This window comes from Pseudorasbora parva, chromosome 23, assembly GCF_024679245.1.
Source record: "Pseudorasbora parva isolate DD20220531a chromosome 23, ASM2467924v1, whole genome shotgun sequence".
NCBI classification, from domain to species: Eukaryota; Metazoa; Chordata; class Actinopteri; order Cypriniformes; family Gobionidae; genus Pseudorasbora; species Pseudorasbora parva.
In genome coordinates this window covers 21996579-22013628 of record NC_090194.1, presented here as the reverse complement: position 1 = coordinate 22013628, position 17050 = coordinate 21996579, and the positions used below count along the sequence as shown (strand labels likewise).

The 17050-nt window shown below is 39.6% G+C and overlaps 1 protein-coding gene across 1 annotated transcript; it reads right to left on the bottom strand.

Annotated features, from left to right (window-relative positions):
* Nucleotides 1-237: 237 nt before the first annotated feature.
* LOC137061871 (long-chain fatty acid transport protein 6) lies at nucleotides 238-16462 on the bottom strand. The gene is made up of 10 exons (XM_067432489.1): nucleotides 15904-16462; nucleotides 14749-14952; nucleotides 8059-8217; nucleotides 7759-7883; nucleotides 7453-7647; nucleotides 7204-7294; nucleotides 5881-6079; nucleotides 2363-2460; nucleotides 1795-1925; nucleotides 238-1508 (listed from the first exon to the last, which is right to left on the bottom strand). Exons 1-10 carry the CDS (start codon nucleotides 16379-16381, stop codon nucleotides 1332-1334), a joined length of 1857 nt encoding a protein of 618 aa, XP_067288590.1. The 5' UTR covers nucleotides 16382-16462; the 3' UTR covers nucleotides 238-1331.
* Between the last annotated feature and the right edge of the window lie 588 nt (nucleotides 16463-17050).

Sequence of the window (17050 nt, the reverse complement as noted above, 5' to 3'; positions counted from 1 at the left end):
CAATCTGTATTGTATACGGAGCTATAGGGAAAAGGGGACTTTATACTGTATTTCATGTTGAAATACAGTGTAAGTAAACAGCTAAGCACAGACAACAAACATACAACTTCAAATAAAATTAATCACTAAATCTCCTCAACTTTTAACAGTTTTACTCAGTTTACCTTTAATCTCAAGAAAATGTGTAGACCGCTAATATTGTTCAGTAGAATAAAATAATGTTCTGTAGGCTAGTACTTAAGGAGCCACAAACACGTTATTTATTTATTAAACATCACATTCCCGTTTAGCCAACATTTGTACACGTTGTAAGATTATCACTGCCCCCTTGTGGTTAACATCAGTCTTCACAAGTTTGCTCATAGTAAATCAACATAGCTTTTTATGCACATGCTGCAATCATCAACATCATCGTCGTCGATTTTCTAAACTTTGCAGCACGAAAACACGGAAAGCATCACAAACTGCAAGTGAACAAACCTTTAACTTTATATTTATTACGCAAGTGAGGTACTAATAAAACAGCAATTACATTTCATCATAAATGCCAGAACAATCCATGAGGATTTCTAGTGACCAGCACTACAATAAAAAAAAAAAAAAAAAAAAAAAAACACTGGATGAACTGGCCATGAATGGAAGGTGGACATGATCAAGCTACACACATTTTATATTATATATATATAAAATTATTTTTCATATAATCATACACCATATCATTGTATAATATTCATTGTTGCATATAAATGAAATGGCACAATTTTTGCTTGTTGATTACGTTTATAAAATCAGTTATAAATCAGAATAAATGCACAAAAGCCTGCAAGACACGTCACAACAGAAAACTGCAGAGGAGTTTTTTAAAAGTCCTGCTGTAACAAACATAAATCAGTCATGTGGTTGAAATGCAACAAGAGCAGATAATATTCAAAAAAAAAGTACGGTTATATCATTATAAATTAAATATAAAACTCTTTCTGTGCTTTACTATTAATAACAAGCGAACAGTTACAAGTTGATTGTAGTGGTTCGGGTAGTGAACATATTTTTTATTGTATTAATTAATTTGCTTTATCGATGTTAAGAAATCCTAACAAAATCATTACAGTATATTTGGGCTCAGTACCCAATAGACACCTACTGGTTTATGTAAATAGAACACTAAAAACATACCGGTACACATACATTTCATAAAAAGTTGACTGCTGTACTGCCTATGCAGATTTACGCCGTAGTAAATCCACTTCCAGTAACTGCAGAAAGCAGACATGTGATGTGGATGCAATCCAAAATGCATCATTTCATGGGTCACTGCATTGGCCACAATGCATCTAAAGTCTCTTCTTGCCTGACACAATGTCGTCATATAGCTGTGCAGTAAGGGGGGTGTAGGTTTTCTGCAAGGCGTCGAGAAAGTAGAGCGGCTGCTGGACTACATCCGGACTAAAGCCCTGCTGTACCAGTCTTCCTTTCTGCTGTTTGAACGTATCCGTCACGTCTAAGGAAGTCTGCCGAGGACAAAAACAGGAAAAAGCACATAAAGACAAGGCAATGGCGTTACGGGCAGAATAAATGTGCAAAAGCACACATGCAGGGTGTGGTTTCATCCAGGAACATGAGCAGTGCATTATACAGTCAGTCTCAATTATTTTGACTTGACTGGCCTGACATGTTGAATTCTGCTTCAACTACTGATGGGGAAATAAAATACAAAATAAATATAAATATAACAGTTGTGAAGGATTCAGACAAACAACAAAGTTTTCAGACAAAGACCAGCCAAGCGAGCAAGACCTGAACTCTTAGAAACCAGGGCCATGCGTATGGAGGAAGCGTGTGGAGCAGATGACCGTAGAGTCTGTCTCCATCCAATCTATGACCCTCCTTCAACACGACAGCGGCCATTCCTGCTCGACCCTCATATCCTGCCAGAAACATCAGCATTCATTCACATAAGTTCCAATGACAACACTGTTAGATGAAATCACTATACTTTTCACTTGAAACACTGGAATCTTAGCAAATGTAACTGGTGCTTTAAGTCCATGTTTATGTTGTAATTATTTAAAAACACAATTTGATAAATAAAAACTCATCTCCAATTGAACATTTTCTAGTGACTGATTGATGCAATTTAATTCACTGAAATTCAATTTGGCCAACTGAAAAATTTAAAAGTGATCAGTCACTAGAAAATTTTCAATTGGACATGGGTTTTTTTTTTTTTTTTTTACAGTGTACAAGCAAAACATCATTTATTTACACTACATAACTACAATAACAGCCCTGTAAGTCCTTCTAACAACTACCCCAGCAGTGATTAGACAAACCTGAAACTGAGATTATAGTCAACTCAAATCACCTGGTACAGTGACACCATACACACTGACATCCAGCAGGAAGTCCAGACAGCCCAGCACTTCAGACACCTCAGTGGTAGAGACATTTTCTCCTTTCCACCTGCAAACCAACAAAGAGAATGATCGACGATGTTGTCTCATTGTTGAGGTCAGTGTGTAAATAACATGCCTTTTCTTTTCATTACCTTAAAAAAGGCGAAAAATTATCCCCATTTTAGCCTTTCTTGGGAGATGACAAAGAAAGGCCTGTTTACACCATAAATAACAATAAAGTTAAAGTTCTAAAAATTGTTTTAAATATAAAAAGCTAGAATGACACAGAAAAACTACTTTGATTTTCTGTAAAGGCTATAGATTAAGACTAATCAATAGGAAAGCAAACCAAGAATTTAAAACAGGATTTCAAACCACAAATCATTCATATTGTGAGAACAGTCCATCATGTACCTTCTTGTACTGTGTAATTTTGCCTATACACAATGAGGAACTACTTTAAATACTTTTTGCTCTAGGAGTTTTGTGAGAAGAATAGAGCTCCTTGTAATCCCAGCTAAACTGTCAATTAAACTCAACATCACTCTTTAGTCGTTTCAAGAGGACCCCATGTCCCACTCCACTGGCTTTCATCCCTCATTAAATTCAAGGCTGACGCAAACCTTTAGTCCAGCCACTGGAACAGCAACTGTGTGTTCCCTCATGAACTTGATCCTTCACAATGACCCAAAAAAAGTTGCCTTCTTAAAAGAACAGTTTACCCAAAAGTGAAAATTCCCTCATGATTTACTCATCCTCAAGCCGTCCTAGGTGTATATGACACTCTTATTTTAGACAAATACAATCAGTTATATTAAAACATAACCTGGCTTTTCCAAGCTTTATAATGGCAGTGTTTAAATTGCAAAATTTGAAGTTTAAAAAAAGTCAATCCATCCATTATAAAAGTAATCCACATGGCTGCAGGGGTTATTAAAGGCCTTCTAAAGTAAATCATTGGGTTTGTAAAAGAAGAATATCAATATTAAAAATATCCATAAAATATACAGTCTTGTTCAAAATAATAGCAGTACAATGTGACTAACCAGAATAATCAAGGTTTTTAGTATATTTTTTATTGCTACGTGGCAAACAAGTTACCAGTAGGTTCAGTAGATTCTCAGAAAACAAATGAGACCCAGCATTCATGATATGCACGCTCTTAAGGCTGTGCAATTGGGCAATTAGTTGAAAGGGGTGTGTTCAAAAAAATAGCAGTGTCTACCTTTGACTGTACAAACTCAAAACTATTTTGTACAAACATTTTTTTTCTTCTGGGATTTAGCAATCCTGTGAATCACTAAACTAATATTTAGTTGTATGACCACAGTTTTTTAAAACTGCTTGACATCTGTGTGGCATGGAGTCAACCAACTTGTGGCACCTCTCAGCTGTTATTCCACTCCATGATTCTTTAACAACATTCCACAATTCATTCACATTTCTTGGTTTTGCTTCAGAAACAGCATTTTTGATATCACCCCACAAGTTCTCAATTGGATTAAGGTCTGGAGATTGGGCTGGCCACTCCATAACATTCATTTTGTTGGTTTGGAACCAAGACTTTGCCCGTTTACTAGTGTGTTTTGGGTCATTGTCTTGTTGAAACAACCGTTTCAAGGGCATGTCCTCTTCAGCATAGGGCAACATGACCTCTTCAAGTATTTTAACATATGCAAACTGATCCATGATCCCTGGTATGCGATAAATAGGCCCAACACCATAGTAGGAGAAACATGCCCATATCATGATGCTTGCACCTCCATGCTTCACTGTCTTCACTGTGTACTGTGGCTTGAATTCAGAGTTTGGGGGTAGTCTCACAAACTGCCAGTGGCCCTTGGACCCAAAAAGAACAATTTTACTCTCATCAGTCCACAAAATGTTCCTCCATTTCTCTTTAGGCCAGTTGATGTGTTCTTTGGCAAATTGTAACCTCTTCTGCACATGCCTTTATTTTAACTGAGGGACTTTACGGGGGATTCTTGAAAATAGATTAGCTTCACACAGACGTCTTCTAACTGTCACAGTACTTACAGGTAACTCCAGACTGTCTTTGATCATCCTGGAGGTGATCATTGGCTGAGCCTTTGCCATTCTGGTTATTCTTCTATCCATTTTGATGGTTGTCTTCCGTTTTCTTCCACGTCTCTCTGGTTTTGCTTTCCATTTTAAGGCATTGGAGATCATTTTAGCTGAACAGCCTATCATTTTTTGCACCTCTTTATAGGTTTTCCCCTCTCTAATCAACTTTTTAATCAAAGTACGCTGTTCTTCTGAACAATGTCTTGAACGACCCATTTTCCTCAGCTTTCAAATGCATGTTCAACAAGTGTTGGCTTCATCCTTAAATAGGGGTCACCTGATTCACACCTGTTTCTTCACAAAATTGATGACCTCAGTGATTGAATGCCACACTGCTATTTTTTTGAACACACCCCTTTCAACTAATTGCCCAATTGCACAGCCTTAAGAGCGTGCATATCATGAATGCTGGGTCTCATTTGTTTTCTGAGAATCTACTGAACCTACTGGTAACTTGTTTGCCACGTAGCAATAAAAAAATATACGAAAAACCTTGATTATTCTGGTTAGTCACATTGTACTGCTATTATTTTGAACAAGACTGTACATACGACTTTAGTAATGGGGGGGATGTGGATTACTTTTAAAATGGATGGATGCACTTTTTTGAGCTTCAAATTTTGGGCTGCCATTATAAAACTTAGAGAAGGGATGTTTTTTTAAAAAAATAACTCAATATTCAGTATTTGTCTGAAAGAAGAATGTCATATACACCTAGGATGGCTTGAGGGCGAGTAAATCATGGGGTAATTTTACTTTTTGGGGCAACTACCCCTTTAAAGCTTTGCTCTCTCTGATGGTGGCCAACCTCCACCCAATCTGCTGAGACCTTTTAGAACATTCCAACTGCAGCTGAAGACTTAACTAACCCACAACTATAAACAAAACCTTCAAGAACTTTCCTTTTCTGTTTTAGACTGGTCTAAACTTGGCATTACGTTGGCTCTTAAGACAGCTGGCTTGTGACATTTCTAATTTTGGCAAAAGCATAATAGATGTAAATGTAATTTCTCCATCAGTTATTTATATATTCACATGTTTGTGTCAGAAGTTTCTCTGTGAGGGTTGAGTTAATGTAAGAGCACTTAGACAGGAAATCCCAAAAGAACGTGCTGGACAGGAAAAGCTCTGTGTTTGTAATTTAACTGCATGATGGTTGTATTTTTGGGCAGATTCTTCAGAAGTCCCACCAAATTAGTCTTGGCCGGACCATCTGCCAGAGCCCTGAAGGGTTCAAAAACTCCATGGTTTCACTGCTCCTGTTCATGCATAATCTTATCAAAGATGATATTAAGACAGGTGACCTCTTGGAGCTACAAGCCAGAATCAAATTAAATGCACAGATTCCCCATAACCATAGCAAAATTTGCAAGCATGAGCGAAAACACAGTGAATTAAAGACCTGAATGTGTCTCCAATCCTGTCTTTGAAGTAGACAAAGTCTCTGTGGTCCTGAAGCATCAGATCTCCTGTGTTGAAATACACGTCTGCCGTCTTAAAGACGTCCCTCAGCAGCTTCCGTTCTGACATGGCTTTATCACCCGCATAGCCCAGGAAAGGGTTGGTGAACATCACCGGAGCCACCAGTAACCCTGCTTCCCCTGAAACCACATGAGTCTGGCCTGAGGATTACGCACGCATGCATTCACATGCACACCAATCAGGCATAACATTATGATCACTGAGAGGTGAAGTGAATTGCAGTAATTATCTCTATCACAGCACCTGTTAGTGGGTGGGATTCATTTAGTCAGCAAGTGAGCATTTTGTCCTCAAAGTTGATGTGTAAAGCTTGGAACAAATGTATGACCAATCACACAATAGTTCTTGGACACCCGCAAGAAAACCGTTCTGCTCAGGCGATGTGTTGAGAACAAGCTGCGAGAACTCCCAAACCAGGGCTGCGAGAACAAAAAGACATAATTTTGTTCTAGCGGCCCTGGGAGCGAGAACTTTTTTCTCTGTTCTTGTGGAGTACGTTGAAGCCTTAAGAAGCAGGACAAATGGGCAAGCGTAAGGCTTTGAGCTAGTTTGACAAGGGCCAAAGTCTGATGGCTAAACAGCTGGGTCAGAGCATCTCCAAAACTGCAGCTTGTGTTGGGCGTGCCTGGTCTGAAGTGGTCAGTATCAAAAGTGGTCCGAGGAGAGACAGTGGTGAACCGGCGACAAGGTAATGTAATTAATGTGGGGAGCAAAGGTGGGCCTGTGTGGTCCTATTAAACAGACAAGCTACTATAGCTCAAAATGCTCCAAGAAGTTAATGCTGGTTCTGATTAAAAAAAGGTGTAAAGAATACACAGTGCGCCACAGTTTGTTGCGTAAGGAGCTGCATAGCCGCAGACCAGTCAGGGTGCCAATGCTGACCCCCTGTCCACCACCAAAAGCACAGAGCACAAAACTGGACCATGGAGCAATGGAATAAAATCCATGGAGGCCCCACCTCGCAACTTACAGAACTTCCCGGTTTGCATCTTGGTGCCAGTGGTCTAGTAGAGTCCTCAACGGGTCAGGGCAGTTTTGGCAGCAAAAGGGGGACCAACAAATGTTGGTCATAATGTTATGCCTGATTGGTTAAAAATAAATAAATAAATAAAGCATACATCAGTTTACATTAAAGTACCATTCGTAAGTGTAGGTGATCCAGTTTCCGAGTCATGTAGCAGTATTCCAATTAATATAGTCTTAGTGTAATAAATATTAACAATTAAAAATATAATGATCTCACCTTTACTCACTTTAATGCAGTGTCCTGTGTCTGTACGTATGGGTTCATATGTTTGTGGATCACATTTTAAAAATTCAAAAGGCAGACTGAGCTGAAATAAAAAATAAATATTTTTTTTTTTTTTTAAATCTATATTACATCAGAAAGTACATTTAACTGTAATTAATCTTTGAATCTCATTTACACATCATTCAAACTCAAGGTTATTGGAGAGTTGGATTAATAAACCGCAAATCTGATAAAACAGACCTTATTAAAATAGCTAGCTCGCCCAATTGGTCCAATTTCATCTGTGTAATTAACAAAGCCAATACTGGCCTCAGTTAAACCATAAGCTTCGCGAATTTGGATTTTTCCAAAACGTCTGACAAACTCCTTCCAAACATCAGCTCTTAGACCACTTCCTGCGGCGAGGCGAACATTATGAGCCGCTTCCTCTGCAGTCTGTGAACGATAAAATACAGCAAAATCTTAATGTCATCTACATCAACACAATGAAATTTTACCTTTGACAAAAAGTTATCTTAGAAACAAAACCCGTAAAAACTTTAGTACCTTTGGTTGATTGACCAAATATCGGCAGAGTTCTCCAATATACTGAAACACAGTAATATCATACTTCAGACAGTCCTTCCAAAACTGGCTGGCGGAGAACTTCTTCTTCAAAACACATGTTGCTCCTAAAATGTAATGCTCCATATTAGGATTAGGGTTACACTTTTTCCTATAATAAAGCATGACTTTCAGGAATTGTTTATGTTGGGAAATGTCTTTCTTACAGGTCGCTTACAATATTTATATGGAAGCCACATATAGTGTGCAGAAAGAGTCACATCATTGTTTGGATGATCATACCAAGTTCGATGCAGCCACCAATGCCGAGCAGCGACGCAGACATGTGGTAGAGGGGCAGCGTCAGATACACTTTATCACTAGCAAGAGCGCCACACAAACGGAGGAAGGCCATACACATTACAGCTTTGATGTGACTGATCCGAGCAGCTTTCGGCAGTCCTGTGAACAAAAGTAAAATAACAGAGACAGTCAGTACAACTTAAGAGCCTTCTGCACAATTAAGATTGTAACTGTTAGAAATTCCCATGTTTCAGCAGACGTGTAGTTATGTCCTACTCGGTTTAAAACCACTCCACACCTCAAAATGGAATAGAATGATAGAAATGGCTATTCATTCATTTACAGCAGTATTTTTCTTGATTTCTGATTTAATTCATTTGGTTCTTTTGTATGTTTTGTCACTGTTGAGCATGAATTTCTTTTTTATCCTGAGGAGTGAAGCTGCCCACTGTTCTAAAGAAAAAATCCTACAGGTCCTGCAGATTCTTTGGTTTTCCAACATCTTGTGCACAGCATATGATGCTGAAATCCAACTTTTCACACCAAGTACAAATTATGGACTCATTCACAAGTAGGTTACTACAAACATATAATCATTTAAACATTTTTAAATTGTGGCAAGCAGGACAACCGGTGCGGTGCACAGCTGGCACTCATCGCTGGCCTCATCCCGTTCTCATGGTCCCTCTAACTCGTCCTGCTTGCCACACCAGTATTCAGCCGACAGCCTGCCATCCAGGGGCGTCACTTTTACATTAGCTCCAGCAAAATACAGTGGCGTGTCGCAGTAAATATTTCTGACTAATCCTTTTCATTTACCAGAGAATAATTTCCTCTGATGATATCCTCAGCAATCAATCAATCAATGCTTTCTTCTGTCAAACTGGTTTGCAAAAAGAAATAGTTTGCAATTCTGTTTGATTTATTAGGACAGAATATACTGAATTGTTGCAGCGGTTTCTTACACTAAAATAGAAATGGGGTATTTTACAAGACTGGATGAAGTTAATAAACTAAATTGCCAAAAGTGTTGGGACACCCCTCCAAATAATTGAATTGAGGTTCCAATCACATCCATGGCCACGTGTATAAATAAAATAAAGCACCCAGGCATGCAGACTGCTTCTACAAACATTTGTGAAAGAATGGGTTACTCTTAGGCGCTCTGAATTCAAGCATGGTACCTTGATAGGTTGCCATCTGTGCAATTAGTCCATTTGTGAAATTTCTTCACTACTAAATATTCCATGGTCAAATGTTAATGGCATTATAACGAAGTAAAATCAATTGGGAACAACAGCAACAACTTAGGCAAGAAGTGGTAGGCCATATAAAAATAAAAATAAACAAATAAACAAACAAACAAACAAATTAATAAATAAGAGCGGAGTCAGCACATGCTGAGGAGCACAGGAGCAAACTGTATTTTTCCCCATCTTAAATATAAAATATATATAAATAAATAACGGCATATGCTTTAAATGCAAAATGCTGAACAGTTCTTGACCTCAAGGCTAGATTATTGTACATATAGAACATTAACAATTTATATTATTTAAATTAGTAAAATTATTGTTAGGTTGCATTAACTAGGTCATCCGGAACTGGGAACACTTCCCATAACACCTGATGTATCCGTTACATAAGAAGAATGGCTTCTACGCAAATGTTAATCTCTCAGTTTATCCAGAGGTTTACTGTAGTCTGCCGAATCTAGATCAGACCTGCGCAAAGATATTGACCACAAGGGCTGCGTTGTGGTCATTATCTTTGTGCAGGTCTGATCAAGTGTCGGCAGAGACCTCTCCCCTGTAGGAACACATAATGCTTGTGTATATGCCATCGCCTTTTTTGGGGTTTGCCTGGGGGGCAATGACGGTATGGTTTAAAAACTATTTCAAACCTATTTTATGGTTTGCATTCTCAGGCCACCAAGTGCTGTTGCAGTGCGGATGGGGTCCAGAGCACGTTGGGGTTTTTCCATTATAGCTAAGGATTATGTTGTTTAATTAAAGTGTCAAATTAAATAACTAATCAGTTTAAAACAGAAATTAAAAAAAAAAAACAAAAAACATTACAGTGATAGGAAATTAATTTTCTTTTACAATAAAAGCTAAAGCTGCTTTAAGGCAATCATGTTGTGAAAAGCACTATATAAATGAAAGTGACAGTGTGCAGAAGTTGCCAGCTTTCTGCAGAGTCAATAGCTACAGACCTCCAAGCCTTGTGTGGGCTTAAGATTACTCAAGAACTATGCCGAGAGCTTTATAGAATACATGGCCAAGCAGCTGGATCCAAGCCTTACATCAAGTGCAAAGCGTTGGATGCAGTGGTGTAAAGCACACAACCACTGGACTCTAGAGCAGTGGAGAGGTGTTCTCTGGAGTGACAAGTCATGCTTTGCTGTCAAGCAATTTGATGGACTAGTCTGGGTTTGTTGGTTGCCAGGAGAATGGTACTTGCCTACCTGCATAGTGCCAAGTGTAAAGTTAGGTGGAGAGGGGATTATGGTATGTGGTTTGTTTTTCAGGGGTTGGTCTTGGCCCCTTAGTTCCAGTGAAAGGAACTCTTAATGTTTCAGCATATCACAGTCCCTCCAGGAGAAGGCGATGTCACGATCGCAACTATTAACGCAACTTCAACAAATCCCTGTGAATTCAGTGCGACTCGCAATTTTGACCAATGACCGCAACTATTCTGCAACTTTGACCAATCATCGCGGTCACCTGCGGCGTCAGCAAACTATATATATCATACATCATTGGCTGCACTACATTTATTAACGCAGCGCGCATTTTCTGTTTGATCCGTGGCATAGCCCATAGTTGGAGAAATCGAGATAAGCCATAGGGATGCAGCAGCAAACATTTATAGGGAAAGAAAAAGGTTAACATTAATATTACTATTCTAAACCAAAAGTACAGTTATTGTCTACAACCTTCCATTTTTTCTATTTAACTTTTATTAGACTCCAGGTCGGAAAAAAAATTAAGAGTTTTTTAACTGATCACATTCTCTGCAGTCCGAGCGCGATGCACTGAAGCTCACTCGCTCATCGCTCGCTGAGGTAAATCATTAACACCATCACCAATTACAGAAAATGTGTTTTATTTAACTAAATACATTACAATCGGCTAAAATTAATGCGCAGGTTACTTTTCTGAACAAGAGCACTCCCGAGTCCATGTTTTTCACACTTCGTATGAATCGCTGCACAGTTCGGCGCACACACACAAAATACCGGCAGTTCAATGGGGAACGCGCATCTCTAAAAGGGGCCACACTATATTCCTACTCGTGTAATATGGACCTCCTCCAGTTAAGTTGTGGTTCTGGTGCTCCCAGGTCCGCATGACAGCTTTCACATGACCTATTTCATACGAACTGTGCCCTTTCTGACTTAAACTGCCAGTGTAAAAACTCTCTTTATTTATATTCTTAAAATGAGAGAAATCACTGCTTATTCTGAATTTTTAAGCTTAAGCTTAAGAAAGAGATATGAACCAGTTCTTTGAAAAACATCTATGACCATTGTTACATGTCTAGTCTTCATGCTATATTATTGATTATTATTGAATAAGTATGGTTTCACTAATAATAAACATACATTTGCAAAAGCATTAATTGAGGCCATATATATATTATATATATTAGGGATGCACCGAATCCAGGATTCGGGTTCGGATTCGGCCGAATATTGAGCTTTTTGACTGGGTTCGGTTTCTGCCGAACCTTAGAATTTTTTCCCACCCAACCCGCTTGCACTACGCGATACTGGTCGAACATGATGCCGCGTTTGATTATGGCAACGTGTTTCCTAGGTGGACCGTTCGAACGCAGTAGGCTGTGAGAAAGTGAAAATGGAACTTGTGAACAGAAAATGTTTTGTTTGGCAGTACTTTCAGTCACAAGAAGGCAATTCAAGTCGAGCTATATGTTCAATTTGCAATGCCGATTTGTCTTGTGGTGACAAGAACCCTAAACAATAGCCGCTGGATGTCCGGTTCGCGAACGAATCGTTCTTTTTAACCAGATCTTTTTAGTGATCTGGTCGAACCAGTTCACCAAATCGGACTGAATCGTTCTAAACGGTTCGCGTCTCAAATCAGCGCTGATCTCACAAGTTACTATAGTTACTCACTTTCTGACATGAGTGACAGTCCCTCAGACTAGAAATAAACTAATATCTTGAAGTAATGTCGTAACTCCAACAGTTCACTGAACTGAGACATGTTTTGCTGTGAGAACCAGTGAGCTGAGATACTGCATGCGTGATAGCGTCGTCTTGAACCGAACTGTTTCTCTCGGAGTAGGACGGCTGTAGCCTGGATGCCAGCCGAACTTAGCCCCGCCCACAACTTTTTTAGGTCGGGCAATTCGGTCTGGCCTTGCTCCATAGAGGAGTGATTATCCCCGAACAGAAACTGTTCGGACCAATGAAATCATCAAGGGCGGGCTTTAGACGATGACGGACAGATGATCAACAGTAACGTAATCATGCACGTCATCAAAGGGGCTTGGATTATAATTGTTTGAATCCTAAACGGAGAGCTTGTTTGTATATGCATTCATCATCACAATTTCTCTCAGAAATGATCATGTTGGGTAAGTACTCTGTGTATCATTAAATTATTTTACAACACTGGCAAAGATTGTGTATTCCAGCTGGATTTCAGCGCGAGTGCAGACAGGGTTGCCAAGTTTTTACAACAAAACATGGCAACTACTAGGGGGGTTCTCCGGTGAAAAAAATGGCGTTTCGGGGGTAAAATGTGTGTTATTTTGGCAAGGTTGCCTGCTAAAATTCGCACTCATGGGTCTATATATATCACATAATAGTCGCTTCAACCCGCAGACATAGAAAAGAACCCGCGGAAAAAACGGGGACTTGGCATCACAGTGCAGTTGAACTCTGTTGACATTTGACAATGCGTCCCTTCGTTGCTCTGATTGGTTGTAGGTCTGTCCAATTGATGTCTTTCCTGGTTCGGTTGAAACGCCCCATAATCACAGCCCAATGGAGCAATTTCAGACTCATATTCTGACTAGAATTGAGTATGAACACATCAGGCTAGGTGCATGGAGGAATATAGCTTTTCTGCAAAAGTATGCTAATAATTGCCCTACTGTATGTCTGAAAAAATAAAAAGGTAAACAAGTTCTCTAAATCAGTGTCGGCTGCAGACATTTGCTGAGTGGAAACAGCGAGCCAGGCCTTCTCGTCCAACATCAATGTCTGACCTCACAAATGCACTTCTAGAAGAATGGTGAAAAATTCCCATAAACACACTCCTAAACCTTGTTGAAAGCCTTTCCAGAAGACTTGAAGCTGTTGAAGCTGCAAACGGTGGACAAGCTCCATATTAAACCCTACAGATTAAAGTGGGGGTGAAACACTCAGTTTCAGTCAATCTCAAGTCAATCTTGAGTACCTATAGAGTAGTATTGCATCCTTCATATCTCCGAAAAGTCTTTAGTTTTTTTATATTTATAAAAGAAATATGGGCTGTGCCGAGTCTTTCCGGAAAAAACGAGTGCCTGGAGGCGTATCGTGTGGGCGGAACTAAAAAATGACGAGCGCGCAAAGCGATGACGTCCTCAAGCGTGGAGAAACCCATGGCTATCTCAGCTAATAGATATGATCCAGAATCATTCAGAGGCTGAAATAAATTGAACAGGAGAAACAGCAACAGCAGGACGTCCGTCTCTGTGGTATGTACTGTATTTAGTGGCCTGTCAACATTTGTGTGTGTTTACTCGCAGTTTATGAGGACATGATTCGGTTTATGGACTATTGTATGCAACTAAACCTTAGCAGTAGCAAGCAAAATGGTTTTGCACGTCAGACTAGTGTAACGTTATACATAGAACAACAATAGAGTCCATTAGCGCATTTGAATGACGCACGCGATCGTGTCGTTTACTGATGTTTACTCACGCGACAACAGCATAGACATTTGAAGCAGTTTTACTCACCGGCTGCTTCCAAAGCAGGACCGAACCTTTATCGCTGGGACCACTCTGTCAAAAACACACTTCTTTGGTATGATTTGGTGAAGTCCTGACAGCAGCGACTTGCTGTGCTGAAGCGTTGAAGTTGCTTGATGTCACAGATAGGAATAAAGTGGAGCGCGGCGGGAGTGTATGGGCGTGCATTTCCTCTCTCGCTCTAGTCCCAAGCGCACCCTACCGGGAGAAGAGCCCGCATGGCCCTTACAAGGACCTTCGGCTCTAGTAATGTCAAGCCGAGCCATACTCGAAAAAAACTCTCCGAAACTTGTGAGAAACCGGAAGGAGTAATTTTGACACAGAAATACTCCATCAAACGTCCAACATTAGTTTTTGAAACTTTGTCTATGTTTAGGATGGGAATCCAAGTCATTAACAGCGTAAAAAGCTCAGTATGCTTGAAACAGCATTTCACCCCCCCTTTAAGAATGGGATGTCATTAAAGTTCATGTACATGTAAAGGCAGGCACCCCAAAACCACAGGAAACAAAACATGCCAATGTCTTCGACAAGGCAGGTCTTTATAATGCACGTGTATTTAAAAATATCAAAATACGGACAAACTTTTTTTGATGGTGGCATGGCTGTGTCCCAGCACTGATGAGGCTAGAAACCTCTCTGCCGCCATCTTGAAAAATTTGTTTAATAACAGCTGTTTAGTGCTTTGTGCATGCACTGTACCTGTAGTGCCAGATGTGAAGATAAACAAGAAGTTGGACATGAGGTTTGGCTGAGGTGCATCAACCACAGGCTTCTCTGGCGAGGCTGATTCTAGTTTGTCCAGCAGCGTCCTGACATTCTTCTGTAAGGAGCTCTCTGCTGCCACCCAAACATCAATCCCAGTGTCTGTCAGCATCAGCAGCACCTCGTCCAGAGACTTCAAGTCTGCAAGCAAAAGACCAAATTTATGTTATTATGTGGCTGCAGAGGTCTATATATAAAAGTCACCAAACCGCATAACTACGGATGTTATATGTACATAAAATATTTTAAAATATTGTAAGAATTAAATTGTCAACAATTCAAAATAAAAATGTTGGTCTGCTACATACATTTTTTTATAAAGCTCTATAAAAATAAATAAAAGTGTCTTGGTCATTGCAGCATTTTTTATTATGCGCTTATATTCTCAATAATTACCAACACAATCATAATTAGGGTAAATTCAGTGTGTGTACCGTAATTCTGGAGACCACCATGAGCCATAACTCTTTCATTTGACATATCCAATAATAATAAAATCCCTTTAGCCTGGAATGATGGAATTCTGTTCTGGTCGGTCTCAGAATGTTAATCAATTCATGAATTTTTGAACCACCCAGAATAATTCAGACTACTTTAAGCGTCAAATCGCTCTCGAAACAAAGTATTTATTTAAACAATACTAGACAATTTGACTTAATAGCCTTAATTTTGTTTGCTTTCTTGTTTTGAAACTAGTCAGGCAGGTTATGAAGCTTTGTCAAAAACAAATTATTTGGTTAAACTTTTCTTGTGGTTTGTAAATTGGTTTCAAATCATACACAGTAGGCCTACACTACAAAATAAACAACCAAAAGAATTAGCGTGAAGGCTAGCATGACATAGGCTACAATAAGAGCAGCACGAAAGGAATTCTGTGCTTCTACACATTCTCACAAGATCAAACATGTTCATATTCACTTTAGCTTGATTGGAAGTTGGCCAATGAAATGGGTCAGCTACTGAGAGGGGGAGTATCTCGATATCGTATTAGCAGAATATATTCTGAATATATCAGTTACATAGCGTGATATTAATATACAGTTGGTTGATTATACCTGAGCGTCGCGTTGTTGTCGGGCTTCTGACGCTTACCTGAGCCAATGACGAGTGCTTTAGCAGCACAGCTGTGCAAACAGTGCTGCAGAGACTGAGATTTTATGTTAAAATTGAGAAACGCGACCTCGCAGCCCAGTTTACAGAGTCCGAACCAAACACAGATGAAATCCGCTTCATTATTCATCAGAAGCGCCACAATATCCCCATGTTTCAGACCACAGTGAGATTTCAACACATTTGCAAATCTGTTACTCCGCGCTTCCACGTCTCTGTACGTGAGAATTTTCTCTTCGAACACAATGAAAGGTTTATCCGGGATGTTTCTGGCTTGAAGCTCAAAGCACTGGAGATATGTGACAACTCCGCGCTTCATCCTCGCCATCATCGCCCTCCCCACGCGCCGAACTTTCACGTAATACAACAAGTCATCCCAAAAGTAAGGGTAAAACTTCCTCTGAATAACCACAAGAGTGACGATCCCGACAGCCAGGGTGCTGATGGCCCAACTCATCATGACGTGTTGGTGTGTAACTCACTGTAACTCACACACTGATGAAAACCGTTTGTGTTGAGCTGTTGGAATCTTCACCCCATATTTAAATACCCTCAGACGCTACTGCGCACGCGCAAGACTCGGTTTTCAACCTCAAGTCTCATTGAACCATTCATTATATATTCATTATCATGAAACAATGTACACTACGCCCAGCTAGTACAGGGAGCAGGAACTTCTCTCCTACTTCAAACCATACTGAAGCAAATTTGCAAATATCCTCAGTTTAGGAATGTTGGTTTAAATCCAAACTCATAATGAACTGCCCATGTGCTGTCCAGGTATGCATCGGTCTCAGTTGTGAGACTGCAGTCCTATGCTAACACAAATATTTACTGTATTTTTATGATCTATGTAGTAACATGTAGCCTATTCATATTTTAAAATGACTCTCTAAATAAAAGTAACTCGGTCCATTGAATTATTCAGACCATTCACTTAGATCGTAGGGCATTCAATTAGCTTTTATTAAAGTGCCTTAAACATATACTGGTGTGCATCTTGAAGCTAAGCAATGACACTGCCATATTTTAAAATATCTCAGTGCAAGTTGCCTTTAGTAAAAACAGCTCAAACATACATTTTAGCCTGGGACTAGCCTTGTCTGTGAAACCGCGGTAGAAAACCTTA

Coding starts and splice junctions, on each gene's coding strand:
- LOC137061871 (XM_067432489.1), bottom strand. CDS start 16,381: ATGATGAGTTGGGCCATCAGCACCCTGGCTGTCGGGATCGTCACTCTT. Junction 1,926..2,362: donor GTATGGTGTCACTGTACCAG/GTGATTTGAGTT, acceptor TGTTTCTGGCAG/GATATGAGGGTCGAGCAGGA. Junction 1,509..1,794: donor CCTGGTTTCTAAGAGTTCAG/GTCTTGCTCGCT, acceptor TGTCCTCGGCAG/ACTTCCTTAGACGTGACGGA.